General features: G+C 45.6%; 1 protein-coding gene across 1 annotated transcript in view; it reads left to right on the top strand.

The window, feature by feature from the left end:
- Positions 1-23,052, top strand: part of IL1RAPL1 (interleukin 1 receptor accessory protein like 1) — a 1,531,345-nt gene that overhangs the window by 261,000 nt on the left and 1,247,293 nt on the right. Inside the window, exon 3 of the mRNA XM_058185954.1 lies at positions 12,685-12,790. Within this exon, the coding sequence (XP_058041937.1) occupies positions 12,709-12,790 (82 nt within the window). The 5' untranslated portion in view covers positions 12,685-12,708. The remainder of the gene's footprint in view (positions 1-12,684; positions 12,791-23,052) is intronic.

The raw sequence follows: 23,052 nt of genomic DNA, 5'->3' as shown, positions 1-23,052 counted from the left end.
TTGGAGTCTCTAGAGGGTGAGCATGTGTTAGTGCTAACAGACAACATCACAGCCAAGGTGCATGTAAATCGCCAGGGGGGCACCAGGTCCAGCTCCATCATATCAAAGGCCATGAAGCTAGGCCTTTGGGCTGAACACCATCTTCTATCCTTGACAGTGGAGCACATCTCTGGGGTGTCCAATGTACAGGCAGACTGGCTCAGCCATCAGACTATAGATCAGGCAGAGTGGCGTCTCTGGCCATCTCTCTTTCAGGATCTGTTGGCCCAATATGGCATCCGGGAGGTGGACTTGTTTGCTACCCTGCAGAACACACAACTTCCACGGTTCTTTTCAAGGTTTCCGGACTTTGTGCCGAAGGGATCGACGCTCTTTGCAGCCCTTGGCCTCAAGGTCTACTTTATGCCTTTCCTCCTTTGCCTCTCATTCAGAGAGTGGTGCAGAAACCTCTGGAGGAGTGGGCAGAGATCATCCTTCTCGCATCTCATTGGCCCCGGAGGCCTTGGTTCATTGATTTCAGGTCATTGTCAGTGGCTCCACCCCGAAGATTCCTCAGGACAGAGAGTCACTCAGACAGGGAGTGCTGGTCCACCCGGATCTGCAGTGCCTTCAGTTGACAGCCTGGTGCTTGAGTGGCGCGCTCTGAGAGAGGACAAGCTTTCTTCCAGGTTTATCAGAACTATCCAGGCTTCTTGGCGGCCTTCTACTGAACGCATTTATTCTGCCACTTGGCAGGCATTTTGTGATTGGTGTGACAGGATAGGTGTTTGTCCCCTCCAGGCTTCGATCACTCAGATTCTGGCATTTCTTCAAGACGGCTTGGACAAGGGATTATCGCCCAACATTATTAGAAGACAGGTGGCAGCCCTCTCAACTGTTTTGGCCTGTGGGTCCCTCACTTCTTTGTCTCAACATCCCATCATACAATGATTTCTGAAGGGGGCCACTAATTTGTGCCTGCCTGGATACCCTACATGGGACCGTTTTATTGTGTTAGACTTCCTTACAGGAGTTCCATATGAGCCCTTATGGTCCACTAGTCTTGGGCTCTTGACATGTAAAGTCACCTTTTTGGCAGCTATGACATCCGCCAGGCGGATTTCGGAGATGGTTGCCCTGTCAGTACGAAGTGATCTCTGCGTTTTCCACTCAGATAGGGTGGTCCTTCGTCTTGATCCCTCCTTCCTCCCTAAAGTCAATTTGACCTTCTATTCTACCTGACTTCTGCCCTCGTCTGACTCATCCTTTGGAACGTCATTGGCATACTTTGGATGTTCGGAGGGCGCTCTGGATATATCTTAAAAGAACTGCAGAAATCCAATGGATGGAATCGTTGTTTGTTTCATTTCTCCCAGTCTCTTTAGGTGGCAGAGTGAAATCCTCTACCATTGGCAGATGGATTCAGCACACAGTCACTAAGGCATATGAGCTGCGTTCCCTGCCAAGACCAGCTCATCTGACAGCACATTCGACCCGCAGTGCGGCCACGTCAGCTGCATGGGTCACTCAGGCTTCCTTACTTGAGATACGCAGGGCGGCAACACGGACTTCTCCATCATCTTTTATTAAGCACTATAAAGTGGACAAGTTCGCCTCGACTGAGGTGGCATTTGGCCGTAGAGTTTTGCAGCGGGTCCACTCTGGCAGAGAGTCTTCTAACCAGACTGAGCCCACCCGGACTTCAGGACCGTAAGCTTTGGCATGTCCCATTCCTGGTTGCTGTCTCCACCAGTATAGAGAAGGGGCATTGGGCTTACCTGAGATGCACCTTCTCGTTGAGTGGAGACAGCAGCCAGCCCCACCCTGCTTCTGTCTGGTTTTTATAACTCATATTGATTTTTTCTTTCACGACACGTCAAGTTTGTTTCTTTGTCTTCGCCAAAAGCTGGAACCTCCTAGCAACAAGAGGCATGACTTAACAACTCTAACAGACTCAGACCTCCAATCTGAACAGAAGAGTACAACCCATTCCTGGCTGATCTCTCCACTCAACGAGAAGGTGCATCTCAGGTAACCCCAACGCCCCTTTCCTGATGGCTTGTAGGATTGTCTGCAAATATTGAAGAATTTTCTAAATGCATTTTTAGATTTGAAAAATATTTCAGCTGCCCACTTTTAATGTCTCTTTCAAAAACCTCCAGTTTTTTCTCAAATGTTTTGATATCACAAAATATCTTTTCTGTTGTTTTCCCAAAACCTTGTAGTTGTTTGTTCAGTACATTGAAGTGTACTGTAAAATCTGTAAAAAACATGAGGTTGGTAACCCAAGCCATATCAGTGAGCTGTGGATATTCCTGCCCTTTTCATTCATAAACAGCCTAATTTCATCCAAGCAGGTTACAAATCTCTCAGGACTAGTCCTCTGCTCAGCCACCAGACATCACTGCACATAAGTAAACAATTATGCCTGAACCTCTTCAAGAAGTGCTTGAAACTGTCGAAAATTCAGAACACGAGCCATGATGAAATTCACCATTTTTGTGACATATTTGAGGACATCTTCAAATTTTTTGCTGCTTTCCCTGGCACAAAGAGCTTCTTGATGAGCTTCTTGGTTCCTTTTGAATTTGCGAGTGGGAGAAAGCAATTTCACAGAGGAGGGGATGGAGAGGGCTGTGGGATGAATTCACACCCACTCCCAGACCGCCTTGGGATCAACCAGGACACCTGCAGCCCTTCCCTGCCTCCTCAGGCATTGGAACATGTGGAGAGGGGATGCTTTTCAAGAAACCATAAGGAGGGCTGAGAGCTGGTTTCTGTCCCACAAGTAAGATTTGGTCCAGAACCAATCCCAACATGAAGGTCTTTTATCTGCTCCTTGTACTCCTTGTCTTTGCATTTTTACCAGGTAAGAAATAAAATTTCTGATGATGTAAAATATCTCAACTCACCTTTCTAGACAGCTATTATCATGTCTAAAAGCAAGATATCTTCTCCATCTTTTGTCTGGAGTAGCATTTAATCCAGAGCCTTTTAATTCCAGAAGTCCAAGTTTAAAGAACGGACTTCTGGAATTAGAGCTCCATTTTTAGCTAAAACTTAATTCACACTGGTTAGTTTTGCTTTAAACAAATAGCTTTGAGCAGTGTGAATGATTGACAGTGTGAGCCTCCAAAGGTCTGAAAAATATATCATTGATTTTTCTTTGGCATTTAAACTAGATAACCAATGTAAAAAAGTGTATCAAGGAAGGACTGGAAAGCCAATTCATACTTAACTGTATCAGGTTTTTTGTTGTTATTTGAATAAAATGAAAAGAAATCAAATAGTGGTACCTAGTGCGGAAAAAGAGATGAAATAATAAGTCATTCTCAACATTTGAATTCTCTACACTTAAAATATCTAGAAATTATTATGGTTAAGTGAATTTTGCCCCACTTTATGATTTTTCTTGCCATAGTTGTTAGATAAAGCATTGCAGTTGTTAAGTTAGTAACCCAATTGTTAAGTGAATCTGGTTTCCCAATTGACTGTGCTTGTCAGAAAGTTGCAAAAACATGACCCTAGGAGATTTCAATATGAATATGAACCAGTTACCAAGCATCTGAATTTTGATCACATGATCATGAGGATGTAGTCACTTTTTTCAGTGCTCTTCTAACTTTGAATGGCCACTAAATGAACTGTTGTAAGTTGAGGACTATCTGTAAAGTAATGACTGATGGCCACCTAATGTTTTCACCTCTGCAGGTTCTCAAAGATTTCTGAGACCATTGTCGAATACTTAAATTTCAGTAGTCACCAATCCCAGTCTTAAAATGAGTTTAGGATCAGTGGAAGTCACTGATAACAATGAACTGATAATGAGACCAGTCCTGCCTGCCTTTTCCTTCTGTCCAAGTTTTGCAAGAGCTTTTTCCAGGCATATGTTTTATTCCACAGTATACAAACCATTATTGTTGGGGGGAAATTGCTGTTCCAAGCAATTTTAAAAGACACTGTCATAATGATTCTGCTCTCAGCCCCCCTTGTGGCTCCTTGAAAAACATCCCCCCCCACATGCTTCAACACCTGAGGAGGCAAGGGTGGGCTACAGATGTCTGGAATTAAAAGGTGGTTTGACTCCCTAGTATAAGTTTCCTACGTGACAAGGGAGTTGGACTAGATGACCTCCACAAGGTCCCTTCCAACTCTGTTACTGATACTGGTCCTGGCTTTCCTGGTGGAATGGCGGCGGTGGCAACGATGGCAGTGACAGCAACAGTGGCAATAACTCCCCCTTCCCACACATCAGCCCACCTGGATCCTGATCAGGGGGGCGGGAATCTTGGCTGGCTGGCTGACTAGCTACTGTGGGAAGCCCTCTGGTGACATCGGGGTCCGCTGAATGCCTCTTTCTTACCATGGTAAGGGGACGGGCTGCAGTGTAAAATGTCAGCAGCTCTTGTGCTGCCACCTACACCGCTTGCTTGGAGCTAGTTTGGAAAGGGAAAAACGTAGCCAAATTAGGTGGGCTACGCCCCACCCAGAACCCTCCAAATGGGTCTCCCTATGGTAGTCTCCCCGCTGAAAAGCGCTTCCCGCTCTCCTCTACCTGCATGCTGTTACCAGCTCTGCACCTAGGTAGCAGCCGGTGGCCCTGGGTAGCGGTGTCTTGTTGGTCTTGGGAGGGTACAACAGCATGCAGGTAGAGGAGAAGCAGGAAATGCTTTTCGCGCCCCCAGCTCATTCGCTGCAGGAAAGAGCAGGTGCTCAGAAGAATGGCCTCTGTTTGGGTAGGCGATCACTGTTGGGTCATGTAGTTCAGCAGGGATGCTACTGTAGGGAGACCCGTTTGAAAGGATCTGGGTGGGGCATGTCCTGCCTAATTCGGCAGTGTTTTTTCCCTTTCCAAATCAGCTCCAAGCAAGCAGTGCATAAACTTCAGCAGCTCTTGCACCACCGTCTGCACCATTTATTTATTTATTTATTTATTTATTTTATTAGATTTCTAGACCGCCCTTCTCCCGAAGGACTCAGGGCGGTGTACAGCCAGGATAAAATAAACAATGTACAATTAAAAATTAAATCAAAAGACTTATTATACAATTTGGCCGAAAAATTAAAATATTTAAAATCTAAAAACCCCAATTTAAAACTTAAATAAAATTTAAATTCAAAATCTAAACAATTTAAAAAAGCCCCGCATGAACAAACAAGTATGTTTTCAATTCGCGGCGAAAGGTCCGAAGGTCAGATATTTGGCATAAACCAGGGGGAAGTTCATTCCAAAGAGTAGGAGCCCCCACAGAGAAGGATCTTCCCCTGGGGGCCGCCAGCCGACATTGTTTGGCGGACGGCACCCTGAGAAGTCCCTCTCTGTGTAAGCGAACGGGTCGGTGGGAGGCATGAGGTAACAGCAGGCGGTCCCGTAAGTACCCAGGCCCCAAGCCATGGAGCGCTTTAAAGGTGGTAACCAAAACCTTGAAATGCACCCGAAAGGCAACAGGTAGCCAGTGCAGTCTGCGCAGGAGAGGAGTTACATGGGAGTTACGTGGCATTCCCTCTATCACCCGCGCAGCTGCATTCTGGACCAACTGAAGCCTCCGAGTGCATCTCAAGGGGAGCCCCATGTAGAGAGTATTGCAATAATCCAGGTGAGAGGTAACGAGAGCATGAGTGACTGTGCACAAGGCATCCCGATCAAGGAAGGGGTGCAACTGGCGAACCAGGCGAACCTGGTGAAAGGCTCTCCTGGAGACGGCCGTCAAATGATCTTCAAACGACAGCTGTGCATCCAGGAGAACACCCAAGTTGCGCACTCCTTCCCTTGGGGCCAATAACTCGCCCCCAACAGTCAGCTGCGGCTGCAGCTGACTGTCGTGTCCCACTCCTCCGCTGACGGCCGGGTCAGGGAAATCCGAATCAGGCTTGCCTCTGCAGCTCTGCCCAAAGTCCTAGCAAAGTCCTCAGAGAAGGCAGGAGACCAGTAAGTGACTTCAGCAAGATAAGTTCGACTTTTGCCTAACTCAGAGACTGCCAGAAAGTAGATCCTTTATATAGGCCATGGGGTGTGGCTCCATGACTCAGCACTCATTAAGGCCTGCCCCTCCCTTCCTTCTGTTGCCTCCGCCTCTCCAATCTTCTGATGCGAGGGTCACTCCAATCAGCTGTTGTTGGGAGTAAACCCTCCTCAGGCTCACCTGCTGTGGAGGAGGGGGAGGGGTCTAGCTGCTCCGTTTGCCTGGGCATGGAGTCAGGGCTGGGGCCAGGAGATTCTCCTTCTTCTGCAGTTTGTGTGGGCATGGAGCCAGGACTTGGGCCGGGAGGCATACATTCCTCAGTGTTCGGGAGCAGGTAAGAAGGCCCCGGCTGCTCTGAGGGTGGGCAAGACACAACACTGACTGTATCGGGGTGCCGGCATCCACAGCCACTCCATCTTGGAGGGATTGAGCTTGAGCCTGTTCCTCCCCATCCAGACCCGTATGGCCTCCAAACACCGGGATAGCACTTCGACAGCTTCGTTGGGGTGGCCCGGGGTGGAAAAGTACAGCTGAGTGTCATCAGCGTACAGCTGATATCTCACCCCGAAGCCACCGATGATCTCGCCCAACGGCTTCATATAGATGTTGAACAGGAGGGGCGAGAGAATCGACCCCTGTGGCACCCCACAAGTAAGGTGCCTCGCGGTCGACCTCTGCCCCCCTGTCAACACCGTCTGCGACCGATCAGAGAGATAGGAGGAGAATCACCGATAAACGGTGCCTCCCACTCCCAACCCCCCCAACCGGCGCAGCAGGATACCATGGTCGATGGTATCAAAAGCCGCTGAGAGATCCAACAGGACCAGAGCAGAGGAATAACCCCTATCTCTGGCCCTCCAGAGATCATCCACCAACGCGACCAAAGCTGTCTCTGTGCTATATCCGGGTCAGAAGCCGGACTGGAACGGGTCTAGATAGACGGCTTCATCCAGGTACAGGGGTAGCTGCCGTGCCACAGCACTCTCTACAACCTTCGCAATAAAGCGAAGTTTGGAGACAGGACGGTAATTATCTAAAATAGCTGGGTCCAGGGAAGGCTTCTTAAGGAGGGGTCTCACCACTGCCTCCTTCAAGGCGGCAGGGAAAACTTCCTCCAACAAAGAAGCGTTGATAATCCCCTGGAGCCAGCCTCGTGTCACTTCCCGAGAGGCCAGCACCAGGCAGGAAGGGCACGGGTCCAGTAAACATGTCGTAGTATGCAGCCTCCCCAGCAACCTGTCCACGTCCTCGGGAGCCACAGGGTCAAACTCATTCCAAACAATCTCCACAAGACGCGACTCCGTCCTCTCATCCGGATCATCCCAATTTCGGTCCAAGCCATCCCGGAGCTGAACAATTTTATCGTATAGATAACCACTAAACTCCTCGGCACGTCCCTGCAACGGGTCATCCCGCACCTCCTGATGCAGGAGAGAGCGGGTCACCCAAAACAGGATGGCCGGGTGGTTATCTGCCGATGCAATGAGGGTGGAAGCGTAGGAACGCTTCGCCTCCCTCATTGCCACTAGGTAGGGCCTAGAAAAAGACCTAACTAGTGTTCGGTCAGCCTCGGAACGGCTGGACCTCCAAACACTCTCTAGGCGTCTTCTCCGGCGTTTCATCTCCCTCAGCCCCTCGGAAAACCAGGCGGCTGGCCGAGATCTACGCCGGGTCAGAGGCCGCAAGGGCACGACACGGTCCAAAGCTCCAGCCGCGGCCTGCTCCCAGGCCGCAACTAGTTCTTCAGCCGTGCCGTGGGCCAGGTCCTCAGGAAACGGCCCAAGCTCCATCAGGAACCTCTCTGGGTCCATCAGGTGCCTGGGATGGAACCAACACATTGGTTCCATCTCCCTGCAGTGGTGGGTAGCGGTCCGAAAATCTAGGCGAAGGAGAAAATGATCTGACCATGACACCGGTTCTGTTTCTAATTTGTCTAATTCCAGATCATTTAACCACTCTCCAGAGATATAAATTAAATCCAGTGTGCCTCCCCCTATGTGCGTAGGGCCATCAATTACTTGAATCAGGTCCAAGGCCGTCATGGAAGCCTGGAACTCTCGAGCCGTCGTCGATGACAAGCCCGTCGATGGCAGGTTAAAGTCCCCCATGACTATAAGTCTGGGGGTCTCAACCGCCACCCCGGCGAGCACCTCCAACAACTCGGGTAGTCACGCAGCAAGGAGCCAGGTACGTGATCAGCAGACCCAGCTGATTCCGATGGCCCCACTTCACAAAGAGGGATTCACAACCGGCAATCTGAGGTACAGTGGCCTCCCTTGGCTCTAGACTTTCCCTAATAACAACCACTACCCCCCCCACCCCTACCTTGGGCTCTCAGTTGATGAAATGCTCGGAAACCTGGAGGGCATAACTCCACGAGGGGAACCCCCCCTCTGGACCCAACCAGGTCTCCGTAATGCCCATAAGGTCCGCGGCTTCCCCCTGAATAAGGTTGCAAATCAGGGGGGCCTTATTGACCACGGACCGAGCATTACATAACATCAACCGGAGACCCAAGCTCTGAGGACCATGACCGCCCGAGGAACGGGTGAAGACTGAGGGGCCGGAGCACGTGATCGCTTTGAGACAGCGAGCACGCGCTCCCAACACTTGATATGGCCCCCCGCTTCTGCCATATCTGCCTCTCCCACTTACCGTACAGATTGAACAACTCTCTACTCCTGGAACGAACCTTTCCCCCTCTGCCTTCGGACCAGATGGTGTAGTGCCACGAACTAGCACAGGGGCTAAACCCCTCCCCGATGGGTTATTCCCCCCACCCGTCATATCCCTCCCCCCCCTTTAAAAAACCCCTCTTTAAAAACCTATTTAGAAATCCCCACAAATTCTTCTTGGCCGCATGCCACCTCTCTGGGTCCCAAGACCCTTCATTAAGGTAGGCTCTCGATAGCCTGGAGGGCCATTCCTGTGAGGCGGGGGAACCTCGCAGTCGTAATAGATCGGTGGACGAATATCTCATGAAAGAATATCGATTTAAGACAGCAAAAGTGTGCATCCCAGTCCGGCATAGATGTTAAACGGGTTCTAGTAGTCCGCCAGGACCCGCAATAAGATGGTAAACAATATGGGCGAATGCAATCTCTCGTAGGCTACTAGCTTACAAAATAGCCCCTGGGTCAATGCTCCATAGACATCGGGTCTTGGAAACATAGTCCACCAAATTGTCTGCTTCGCTCCTGTCCTCATCACAGACGGAGAAAGGGAGGCTAAAATGCCAACCCACAATCCGTTGAATTCCGGGGAACAAAAACCAGTTCAAATCCAGATGATCCAGGAGACAACCAAGGGGCCCAGAGGTCCGGCCAAATCTAATGGCCTCCCCCCCAAAAGATGATACAATAGTATCCTCCTCGGTTGCCGACCGCTTAGATGGAAAAGTATCCCTTGGAATCCCGGGTTAACTCCATCCTGGGAAAGGGGCTCATGCAGCTCGGTTGTTAGATGGAATACCGCACGCCCCAGTGTTGCCAGTACCGTCAATGCCGCCGCCGCTCCTGAGGCCACCATTAATAACGCTGGGTCCATGTTGAATTCATACCCCAGCGTGCCGCAGGTGGAAATGAAGGCCAGACCGCCAATGTGCCGCTGATGAAAAACGCGGCCCAAAATCATGCCGTTGCTGAAAATTACGGCAGAGGCTAGGACTGACCAAAAGTCAGCAGGGGGGGAGAAACGGCCGCTCTTCGGGCCCTCAGAGACTCCGGCCCGAACGGCCCACCACGCTACCGCCGGCATTGCACGCGGCCGGGGATCAAACCAAGGCCAGTCCAGAACAGCTACCCCACCCCATAATGGCCACCGCCATCTGCTGTTCATCCGCTGATAGAAGATGTGGCCCAAAATCATGCCGCTGCTGAAAATTGCGGCAGAGGGTAAGCCGGGCCAAAAATCAGCTGGGGGGGGGAGAAACGGCCGATCTTCGGGCCCTCAGAAACTCCGGTCTGCACGGCCCACCACACTGCCACCAACATTGCTCAACGGCCGGGGATCAAACCAGGCTAGTCCGGAAACGGCTACCTCACCCCAAAATGGCCACCGCCTTCCGTTGCTCACCCAGGACTCTGGCCCCGCTCTCAGCAGCCGAGAGACTGCCGAGGTCCAAAGACCTCGCTCTTGGCTGCTGGCATAATGACCAACCTGGGGCCGAATTCCATGCAGCCTGGCGGACGGCCAAACGGCATCTCGGCTGGGAACACCAGCCGCTGTCCTCATGAGACTCAAATCGCCGCCGCCATTACGCGCATGCACAGAAGAAGAAAACATCAGAAGAAAACATTTGCTTTGCAGCTGAATTAGGCAGGACACGCCCCACCCAAATCCCTCCAAATGGGTCTCCCTACGGTAGCCTCCCCACTGAATTACACAACCCGACAGTGATCACCCACCCAAATGGAGCACTCACTCTTTCCTGCAGCGAATGAGCTGGGGCATGAAAAGCGCTTGCCAGCTGGGCTGGGTGGTTCAGGCAAGCAGCGACCGATAGCAAGCAAGGAGAGCAATAAGAGAGCATGCAATAGTTCAGCCTCACACACGTGGTAAGAGGAGCTGCCCAGTGGGCATGTGCACGCCAGGAAACAAACTTTCAGTTTTTGATGCACGTCTGGGCACTGGCCAGCTAGTCTGATGATCTGAGCTTCGGGTTGTGAACCCAGAAGAGGAATGGCCGATGCTGCACGTGCCAGGCAACATGGCTCTGTGTGCCACCTATGGCCGACCTCTGCCCTCCTGTCAACACCGTCTGCGACCGGTCGGAGAGATAGGAGGAGAACCACCGATAAACGGTGCCTCCCACTCCCAATCCCTCCAACCGGTGCAGCAGGATACCATGGTCGATGGTATCAAAAGCCGCTGAGAGGTCTAATAGGACCAGGGGAGAGTAACAACCCCTATCCCTGGCCCTCCAGAGATCATCCACCAACGCGACCAAAGCTGTCTCAGTGCTGTATCCGGGCCGGAAACCGGACTGGAATGGGTCTAGATAGACAGTTTCCTCCAGGTGCTGGGGAAACTGACATGCCACCACACTCTCTACAACCTTCGCCGCCAAGCGAAGGTTGGAGACCGGACGATAATTACCTAACACAGCCGGTTCCAGGGAGGGCTTCTTGAGGAGGGGCCTCACCACCGCCTCTTTCAAGGCGGCCGGAAAGACACCCTCCAACAAGGAAGCACTCGTAATCGCCTGGAGCCAGCCTCGTGTCACCTCCTGAGTGGCCAGTACCAACCAGGAGGGGCACGGGTCCAGTAAACACGTGGTGGCATTCAATCTACCCAGCAACCTGTCCATGTCTTCGGGAGCCACAGGGTCAAACTCATCCCAAACAATGTCACCAAGACCGCCCTCAGACGCCCCATCTGGATCCTCGCAATTTTGGTCCAGAGCGTCCCGAAGCTGAACGATTTTATCGTATAGATAACCGTTAAACTCAGCACGTCCCTGCAATGGGTCATCTCGCTCCCCCTGGTGAAGGAGGGAACGAGTCACCCGAAACAGGGCGGCCGGGCGGTTATCTGCCGACGCAATGAGGGACGAGACGTAGCAACGTCTCGCTTCCCTCAGTGCCACAAGGTAGGTTCTATTATAGGACCTCACTTGTGTCCGATCAGCCTCCGAACAGCTGGACCTCCAGGAACTCTCTAGGCGTCTTCTCCGGTGTTTCATCCCCCTCAGCTCCTCGGAGAACCAAGGAGCCGGTTGAGACCGACGCCGGGTCAGAGGCCGCAAAGGCACGACATGGTCTAAAGCCCCAGCCGCAGCCCGTTCCCAGGCCGCGACTAGTTCCTCAGCCATGCCGTGAGCCAGACCCTCAGGAAATGGCCCAAGCTCCGTCTGGAACCTCTCCGGGTCCATCAGGCGCCTGGGACGGAACCAACGTATTGGTTCCGTCTCCCTGCGGCGGTGAGTAGCGGTCAAGAAAGTCTAGACGAAGGAGAGAGTGATCTGACCATGACAAAGGTTCAGTGACTATATCCCTCAAGTCCAGATCTTTAACCACTGACCAGAGATAAAAATCAAGTCCAGCGTGCCTCCCCCGATGTGAGTGGGGCCATCCACTACTTGAGTCAGGTCCAAGGCCGTCGTGGAAGCCATGAACTCCCGAGCAGCTGTCGATGATGCGCCGGAAGATGGCAAGTTGAAATCCCCCATGACAATAAGTCTGGGGGTCTCCACTGCCACCCCAGCCAACACCTCCAGAAGCTCGGGCAGGGCAGCTGTCACGTAGCATGGAGCCAGGTACACGACAAACAAGCCCATCTGACACCTATGACCCCACCTCACAAAGAGGGATTCACACCCGGCAATCTGAGGTACAGTGGTCTCCCTCGGCTCTAGGCTCTCTCTAATAACAACCGCCACTCCCCCGCCCCTACCCTGAGCCCTCGGCTGATGGAGTGCCCGGAAACCCGGTGGGCACTCCTTATATGTACATCTGTATGAACATTTCCATTCCTCTAGGGAATAAGATTTTACCACAATATTCCTTAAGTAAACTGTTTATACATTGTTTAACAGTTTTAATTTGTAGGTCACTGAGTGAGAAAAAGGGTCTTTATGATTTTGAATAATATACTTTTAAATAATTAAAAGTAATTTTAAACATAACCAGGATTCTTTAGATACATAAAGTATATTATAAGAGGTAAACTCTTTGTAACTCTTAAAGTTCTTTGTCATCAAAAACCAACAAAATACTTCAAATATGTCTTGTTTTTGCTTTAGGGAACAGCCTTGGAGAACTAGAAAATGAATGTTCCAGTTCCTCACTTAATTATCTTCTATGCAAGTCTTGTTCAAAGTTTGAAGGTTGTGACCAAAAGGGGTTCAGGTAAGAAGATTGTTTTTCATTTTGTCAGAATGTCTGAAAATGAAATTGCATATACAATATATATAAATATATGTGTTTGAATGTGCATTTTGATTATATCAAAGCAAAAAAGTGGCTTTTTGTGAAACAAAATATCCTTCTTATATTTGTTTTACATATACTACTAAACATGATCTGTTAGAAATAATTTTCAGTTGGTTCAATGGCAAAGGATTGGATTCTACTTCATTCATGCTTACAACAGACCTACATAAATTAAAAATGATAAGCAAAATCAAATTGATTTTAGTAGTGCTCTAAGTGAGCATAAATCTGGATACTAATATTACAGGTTATAGATAGAAAACAAAAACAAAATCTGACTATGATATATACAGGTAGTTGTGGTGATAATGTACAAATTTCCCATTGAAGTAAAAGATTCAGTTTTGCATATGTGGCCCATAATACATCTGATGTTTGTTCTCATGAAGTAGGAAGTGTTAAAATGCATGTTTATTCATTTAATGTTACTAGAATTGCATATTTAGTTTTTTATGTGCTGCCTGCAAATTTTGTATTTAGTTGGTTGTTCAATCACATGGTGGATTCAACTGTAGCTTTAATACATTTTTCGGCATAGATCTAGCAATGGAATTTTGTTTTTTGTTTTTTAAAGTACAATATATATTGTAGAAATTAATCCAGATTATAAATGGAATCTTGTTTGAAAAGTGTTTTGTAATTTATGAATTGGTCTGTATATAATTCATGATATTGTTCTTTGCAAAGATATAATATCAGATGTTTTAGTGATGTGAATAAGCTTTACAATTTGATTTTTGTAAAGAATATGCTTAATTCTTAGCATGGTTTTCTAGTATTCATATCAAAAAATGCTGCTAAAGAAGAGATCTTGTGGATAGCTAGATATTTAATTTCCGTATTAAGATTTATAATAGGGATTTTTCTTTTGTAGCAAATTTGCTTGCTTTTCAGGTAACTTCACTTAACTTTTAAGTTATTCTAGAAAGCTGCTATTTGAAAGAAAGTGTACCAGCGGTATTAATGTCAGCAAGTTAGCATTTATATACTTCATGTTATGCATATAAAAGGATACATTATGTCCAAAATAGCCAAGCATTACAATGTCATTGTTAATCATTTTTTTGATGAAATAATGGATAGGCAATCTTCTAGTTATACAGATATAACTATATTTGATTTAATATCTTTATGGAAGATATTTTTAATATTACTTGATATTTTGTACAAAGAAAACTTTTGAAATATAAGCTAGGGAAGGATAAAACTAATTAAACATGAAATTGGAGGAAAACTAAAAGAAAAGGAATTAAAAAGTATAATAATATGATATGGTATCTATATATTAGAAAAATGGTATGGCCATTGTTATATCATGAAACCATATACCATTTTATTCCATCTTCCATTGAATTATGATCAACAGTATACCAAACTGAATTACAAATTTGTGCACTTTGAAAAAGTTTACATTGAATTCGAATTAGCATACATTTTAATAGCAATTTTGGTTTTAGAAATATTTAACATTTTTGAAGATAATTAAGAAAAAAGTGACCTTTTTTATCATTTGTGAAGGACTTTATACTGGACAGACTTCATGTGTTTTCTCCTTAGCTTCCATTTTTAGTTGTATCTCTGTTGATCAAACTATATTAATTTCACATGTATTTTAATTCCTGTAGTTACTTTCAATTGTTGAAGAATTTAATCAGACAGCATTAAAAAAATATTCCAGCATTGTCCAGCTTCTGTAATGGTGTGAGCACTTGCAAATCCATTTATGGGATAATATGCATTGGTCCTTCTGGCTCCCTCAGGTGGAGTTCCTTACCTCTATTATTGTACATTTCCAGAATTCTTCTATGAGTCTTGGTCACTGCTACCTTCCTATCTTTTATTCAAAAAGTAATTACTTTAAAAAACTGGTCCACGGGATTCTTGTTTTTCTGTAGATAGGAAAGTATCTTGCTGGTACGGTAGTCACATTCCCTGTTAGAATGAGATTGTAATTTTAGAAGATATTCAAGTTATTCATAATGCAAATTACAATTAGGAAGTAATTGAGAATTAAAGATAATAGGAAAATGGGACAGAGAAAACTATCATAAATCCTTCAGATTTAACATACAGTTTATCTTACAAGATAGAATAGAATAGAATAGAATAGAATAGAATAGAATAGAATAGAATAGAATAGAATAGAATTTTTTATTGGCCAAGTGTAATTGGACACACAAGGAATTTGTCTTGTGCATATGCTCTCAATGTACATAAAAGAAAAGATATGTTCATCAAGAACCATAAGGTACAACACTTCATGATAGTCATAGGGTACAAATAAGAAATCAAATCATATTAGGAAACAGTCAATATAAATCATAAGGATACAAGCAACAAAGTTACAGTCATACAGTCATAAGTGGAAAGAGATTGGTGATGGAAACGATGAGAAGATTAATAGTAGTGCAGACTTAGTAAATAGTTTGATAGTGTTGAGAGAATTATTCATTTAGCAGAGTGATGGCGTTTGGGAAGAAACTGTTCTTGTGTCTAGCTGTTCTGGTGTGCAGTGCTCTATAGCGTCATTTTGAGGGTAGGAGTTGAAACAGTTTATGTCCAGGATGTGAGGGATCTGGGCATTACGGAGACCTGGTTGGGCACTGAAGGGGGCGTGCCCCTTGTTGAGATGTGCCCACCGGGTTTCCGTGCATTCCATCAGCCGAGGGCCCAGGGTAGGGGTGGGGGGGTGGCGGTTGTGATTAGAGAGAGTCTAGAGCCGAGGGAGACCACTGTACCTCAGATTGCCGGGTGCGAATCCCTCTTTGTGAGATGGGGTCGTAGGTGTCAGATGGGTTTGCTGATCACGTACCTGGCTCCTTGCTGCGTGACAGCTGCCCTGCCCGAGCTCCTGGAGGTGCTGGCTGGGGTGGCAGTTGAGACCCCCAGACTTTTAGTCATGGGGGACTTTAACTTGCCATCTTCCGGCTCGTCATCGACGGCAGCTCGGGAGTTCACGGCTTCCATGACGGCCTTGGACCTGACCCAAGTAGTTGATGGCCCTACTCACATTGGGGGTGGCACTCTGGATTTGATTTTTCTCTCTGGTCAGTGGTTGAGAGATCTGGACTTAAAGGAAATAGTCATTGAACCTTTGTCATGGTCAGATCACTCTCTTCTTCGCCTGGACTTTCTGACCGCCATTCACCACCGCGGGAGGCGGAGCCGATCGTTGGTTCCGTCCCAGGCGCCTGATGGACCCGGATGGGTTCGGACGGAGCTTGGGCCATTTCCTGAGGTCTGGCTCACGGCTCGGCTGAGGAACTTGTTGCGGCCTGGGAGCGGGCGCGGCGGGGCCTTAGACCGTGTCGTGCCTTTGCGGCCTCTGACCCGGCGCGGGTCCCAACCGGCTCCTTGGTTCTCCGAGGAGCTGAGAGGATGAAGCGCCGGAGAAGACGCCTAGAGAGCTCCTGGAGGTCTGGCCGTTCGAAGCTGATCGGACACTAGTGAAGTCCTATACTAGGACTTACCTAGTGGCATTGAGGAAGCGGCGTAGCTCGCCTCCTCCCTCATTGCATCGGCAGATAACCGCCCAGCCGCCCTGTTTGGTGACTCGCTCCCTCCTACACCAGGGGAGCAGGATGACCCGTTGCAGGGGCGTGCTGAGGAGTTTAACGGTTATCTATACGATAAAATCGTTCAGCCGGGATGGTCTGGACCAAGATTGCAGTGACTCGGGTGAGATGCTCGAGGTGGTCTTGGTGACATTGTTTGGGATGAGTTTGACCCTGTGGCTCCGAGGACATGGACAGGTTGTTGGGTAGGTTGAATGCCACCACGTGTTTACTGGACCCGTGCCCCTCTTGGCTGGTGCTGGCCACTCGAGGTGACACGAGGCTGGCTCCAGGCGATTACGACCGCTTCTTTGGTGGAGGTGTCTTCCGGCCGCCTTGAAAGAGGCGGTGGTGAGGCCCTCCTTAAGAAGCCGTCCTGGACCCGGCTGTTTTAGGTAATTATCGTCCGGTCTCCAACCTTCGCCGGCGAAGGTTGTAGAGAGTATGGTGGCATATCAATTTCCTTGCACCTGGAGGAAGCTGTCTATCTAGACCCGTTCCAGTCCGGCTTCCGACCCGGTTACAGCACGGAGACGGCTTTGGTCGCGTTGGTGGATGACCTCTGGAGGGCCAGGAATAGGGGTTGCTCCTCTGCCCTGGTCCTATTAGACCTCTCAGCGGCCTTCGATACCATCGACCATGGTATCCTGCTGCGCCGGTTGGAGGGATTGGGAGTGGGAGGCACCGTTTATCGGTGGTTCTCCTCCTATCTCTCCGACCGGTCGCAGTCGGTGTTGACGGGGGGGCAGAGGTCGGCCCCGAGGCGCCTCACTTGTGGGGTGCCGCAGGGGTCGATCCTCTCGCCCCTTCTGTTTAACATCTACATGAAGCCGCTGGGTGAGATCATCAGTGGTTTCGGTGTGAAGTACCAGCTGTATGCGGATGACACCCAGCTGTACTTTTCTACACCGGAACACCCCAACGAAGCTCTCGAAGTGCTGTCCCGGTGCCTGGAGGCCGTACGGGTCTGGATGGGGAGAAATAGGCTCAAGCTCAATCCCTCCAAGACAGAGTGGCTGTGGATGCCGGCATCCCGGTACAGTCAGCTAAATCCGCGGCTGGCCATCGGTGGCGAGTCATTGGCCCCGATGGAAAGGGTCCGCAACTTAGGCGTCCTCCTGGATGAACGGCTGTCTTTAGAAGATCATTTGACGGCCGTCTCCAGGAGAGCGTTCTACCAGGTTCGCCTGGTACGCCAGTTGCGCCCCTTTCTGGACCGGGATGCCCTATGCACGGTCACTCACGCACTCGTGACGTCTCGCCTGGATTACTGCAATGCTCTCTACATGGGGCTCCCCTTGAAGGGCATCCGGAGGCTGCAGTTAGTCCAGAATGCGGCTGCTGGTGATAGCTGGAGCCCTCGTGGCTCCCGTATAACATCCATCCTCGCAGACTGCACTGGCTACCTGTGGCTTTCGGTGCGCTTCAAGGTGCTGGTGACCACCTTTAAAGCGCTCCATGGCATTGGGCGGGTTACTTACGGGACCGCCTACTGCTACCGAATATCTCTCACCGACCCGTGCGCTCTCACAGAGAGGTCTCCTCAGGGTGCCGTCAGCGGCAATGTCGTCTGGCGACACCCAGGAAGGGCCTTCTCTGTGGGGCTCCCACCCTCTGGAATGAACTACCCCGGACTTCGTCAGCTGGACCTCCGGACCTTCCATGGGCTTAAAACATACTTATTTAACTGTGCAGGACTGAGCTAGATTTTAAATTACTGGTTTTAAATTGGGTTTTATTCTATATTTTTAATTCTAAATTAACGGGCTTTTTAGAATAAGTTTTTTAATTGTTTTTTATATTGTATTTATATGTTTTTAAATGCCTGTACACCGCCCTGAGTCCTTCGGGAGATAGGGCGGTATATAAATTTGATCAATAAAATAAATAAAATAAATAAATAAATTTTCATGGCCCTCTTCTTGATTCGTGCAGTATACAGGTCCTCAATGGAAGGCAGGTTGGTAGCAATTATTTTTTCTACAGTTGTAATCATCCTCTGAAGTCTGTGTCTGTCTTGTTGGGTTGCAGAACCAAACCAGACAGTTATAGAGGTGCAGATGAGAGGCTCAATAATTCCTCTGTAGAAGTGGATCAGCAACTCCTTGGGCAGTTTGAGCTTTCTGAGTTGGCGCAGAAAGAACATTCTTCGTTGTGCTTTTTTTTTTATTTATTTTTTAGCCAAAAAAAAAAAACAAACTTTATTTCACTTATTTTCTTCAAACATGCCACATTTTATTTTAAGGATGGCAGCTATTTCTCTTCCCGTACAAGTCCAGGTGATGCTTAATTCCTGAATGTTATCACTTGCGGGCAAAGAAAATTCTTAATTCTAGGCTGGATCTTTCCTGGATTAGTTTCCATCCGCTGCTTCTTCTTTTTTTTTTATTGAAAAAGTTTTAAAAAACAAAAACATTTCCCCCCCTTTTTCCCCCCCTCCCAGAAAACCCCTTCCCCTCCTCCCCGGCTTCCCGGGTCAATCATAAGGTATTGTTATACATAAACCAAACATAGAGTAAAATTTTCCCTTCTAATCCAATTAACCTCATCCAAATCTTTTCATCTCCCAACCCCCTCCCCATTACATAAAATAATACCTCCTAATTATTCAAAGGCAATCTGATATTTCTTAATCTGATATCTGTTTTGTAGATAATCAATCCATTTTTTCCATTCAATTAAATATCTTTCCTGCGTATTGTCTTTTAAAAAAGCTGAGATTTTAGCCATCTCAGCCAAATTAATGACTTTCAATATCCATTCTTCTATTGTAGGTACCTCTTCTTTCTTCCAGTATTGTCCAATCAACAGTCTTGCTGCTGTTATTAAATTCAGAATCAATTTAGTCTCAATCCCTGTACAATCCGTTATAATTCCCAAAAGGAAAAATTGTGGCAGGAACTTTATCTTCTTCTTCAGTACATTTTGAATAATCCACCAAATTCTTATCCAAAAGGCCTTAATTTTCTTGCAAGTCCACCAAATATGAAAATATGTAGCGTCATTACAACCATACCTCCAACATTTCGCTTGGATATCAGGATACATACATGATAATTTTTTGGGATCTAAGTGCCATCTATAAAACATCTTATAAAAATTTTCCCTTAAATTCTGTGCTTGTGTAAACTTAACATTTCTAACCCAGATTTTCTCCCATGTTTCCAACATTATTGGTTCCTGAATATTCTGTGCCCATTTTATCATACAGTCCTTTACCAAATCCTTTTCCGAATCTATTTCAAGCAACACATTATACAATCTCTTTATATGCTCCTGGGTCTGATTTCTAATTTGCTTTATTAAATTTTCCTCCCTTTGCATTATACCAATTTTTTGATCTTCTTTCCATCTAGCATTTATTTGCCCATATTGAAACCAAGTATAATTCCTCCCTTCTTCATTTAATACCTGTAATGATTTTAATTGCAATCTACCTCCTTCAGCATACAAAAGTTCTTTATAAGTAATCATTTCCTGTTTCTGTTCTATATTTATATTCTCTATTGCATGTCTGGGGCTCGCCCATATAGGAATCTTGTAATCTAATTTATAAGAATATTTTTTCCAGACCCACAAAAGAGCACTTCTCAACACATGATTCTTAAAAGCCCTATCCACTTTTTTTTCATAAAATAAATACGCATGCCATCCATATAACAAGTCATAACCTTCTATGTTCAAAATTCTTTCCTCCGTTAAATTAAACCAGTCACTTATTACTGAAAGGGCTACTGCTTCATAATATAGTTTAAAATTAGGCATTTTTAAGCCACCTCTTTCCCGTGAGTCCTGTATTATTTTCATTTTAACCCTCGCCTTTTTACCCTGCCATATAAATTTATTAATCCCAATCTGCCAATCTTCCAAATTTTTATCCTTTTTAATTATTGGTATCATCTGGAACAGAAACAAAAATCTAGGTAACACATTCATTTTAATAGCCGCAATCCTCCCCAATAGCGACAACTGCAATTTTTTCCAGACACTCATATCATTCTGAACTTTTTGCCATAACAAGTCATAATTATTCTTATAAAGTTTCTTGTTCGATGAGCTAATATAAACCCCTAAGTATTTAACCTTTTTTACTACCTCAAATCCTGTCATTTCCTCTAGTTTTTGTTTCTATTGTATAGACATATTTTTGATTATCACTTTTGTTTTATTCTGATTTATTTTAAATCCTGATACCTTTCCATATTTATCAATTACTTCCAACAAAGATCTACTTGAATTTATAGGATTTGTTAAAGTAACCACTACATCGTCTGCAAAAGCTCTAACTTTGTACTCATATTGTCTAATTTTAATTCCCTCTATTTTCGTTAATTCTCGTATTTTATCTAATAATGGTTGCAGAGTCAAAACAAACAATAGTGGTGATAAGGGACATCCCTGTCTCATTCCTTTCACAATCTTAATAACTTCTGTCAAACTACCATTTATTATAATCTGAGCTGTTTGCTCTCCATAAATCGCTTTAATTATTCTAACAAAACAATCTCCAAATTGCATTTTCTCTATTAATTTAAATAAAAAATCCCAATGCAATCGATCAAAGGCCTTCTCCGCATCCAAAAAAATAAGTGCTGCTGAAGTATTCTTCTTTTCCAAATATTCCAATATATCAATAATCTGTCTAACATTATTCATCATCTGCCTCCCTTTTATAAAACCAGATCGTTGTGCTTTTTTGATGATGTTTTTGATGTTAGCTGTCCATTTTAAATCTTGCGATATGGTAGAATCTAGAAATTTAAAGGTCTCTACTGGATACTGTGTTGTCTAATATTGTAAGAGGTGGAAGTATGGAAGGGTTTCTCCGAAAGTCTACCACCATTTCTATGGTTTTGAGTGTGTTCAGTTTCAGATTGTTCAGTTCCAGTTCCAGATAAGTATCCATTTATACAGACAGTATAGGAAGGACAAAATAGGACTGAGATGCAATTCAATCCATAACATCAATTTTAAAATTATACTAATTCTAGTTCCCATTTGCCTTAATGATTATTTCTTTCTTATTTTCAAAACTTCCTTAAGATTGGTGTGCTGTATTTAGCTGGTGGGAACCAGATTTTTTTATAAAAAGGATCCTTTTTCATCATAATTTGAATGATAAAAGAATAAAAGTGAAATTAAGCTAGTTCCCTCCCCCTTTAAAATGTTATTAAAGATAATTGGCATCTCTATTTCTGACTAGTTGCTCATAGTAAGAATACTTTCCACACTTCGTTAATCTCTGGCTTACTATCTAGATTGTAAACATACATTTAAACCTTTTGGGATGTTTTTCCCATCTTCATGCAACTCAAAAGGACAAGTGAATCTAGACACCCATGAATTATTGTGTCAAAATGTCTATATTTATAAGTATCATGGAATTCTGGCACTTTAGGGTAGAGACTACTTCCTTACAGATATTTTTGTAAAAACTGCCTCAGAGCAGCTGTTAAATCGGGTGATTGAGGAGGCTGGAGACAAGTGAGTGACAACAGCTCTTTTATTTAGAGTGAGACTTCAGCAGCCAGTACAGGCAGAAGGTCCCCCTTTTATACACACCTGGCTCAGGTATCAGCCAATAGGATTTGAATGTTTTCTCGCTGGAAATTCCCACCAATAGGATCATACACAACACTCTTCCCGCCCCCCAGAATGCACTTCACCCCGTGCTTGCATGAATTAGCATACGTAATCACGCAAGTAGCCAGGGCATTCCAACCAATAGGATCATACACAACAGCAGCCATCACCTACATAAAGTAAATATACTTACAAGCTCCTGGAATTAGACTCTTGTTTTTGTTTTTTTGCTGAAGAAACATTAGGATGTATAGCTAATGTTGAAAGAATGATTAAAGAATGACATATATCTATGTCATATATAAAGAATGATATATATCCCTTCTAGAAGTAAAAAGTTATTCGTTCTGTCTGAAATTCTTCATGATTTTCTAATTGAAAAAACAAACTTACAATATATCTATCTCTAGTTAGCTATCTTGAATATCTGAAAGGTCCCAGCCTTGTCTTAGTACCTGTATCTCTGTTATGTGATAACTTAAAAGAAAATTTATTTACTTATTTCTTGATTTTTTCATCAAGTGATTAGTATATTTGCCTATATGAGCCAAAACTGTAGAAAAATGTAGTCTAATGAGATAGTTCTATTTTTTTGCTTCACTTTTATTTCATAAAACAAATTCTTTGAAGCAATTCAAAACACATTATTTGTTTATTCAAAAACAAAAATTGTTGGTTCCTTCTCTGTTATGAGGGTGTTTTGGAATGAAGATAAAACAAAATATAATCGGATACATTTCTGCACTTTATTTAATATTAAAGTTTATTGTTATTAAACAGAGTCACTTTATACTTTGGGGACAGCTATGAGATAAAATTGTGGATTCATGTCTGTGTATTTTTAATTAAATTATAATACACTTCCTAACAAAATAATGAAGTATCATTTGCAATCCAAAGGTTTCGGCACAGTATATATGCTCCCATGGGGTATTGTGCTTTCATGGGGTACTGTTCTCATATTAACAAAAACCACTGTTCTATATTTGCTACCTATTGCCATAACAATTCTGGAGACCATGTCTACTTTTAGTGCCATGT

This window comes from Ahaetulla prasina, chromosome 5 (assembly GCF_028640845.1).
Source record: "Ahaetulla prasina isolate Xishuangbanna chromosome 5, ASM2864084v1, whole genome shotgun sequence".
NCBI classification, from domain to species: Eukaryota; Metazoa; Chordata; class Lepidosauria; order Squamata; family Colubridae; genus Ahaetulla; species Ahaetulla prasina.
This window is presented reverse-complemented; position numbering and strand designations above follow the sequence as displayed.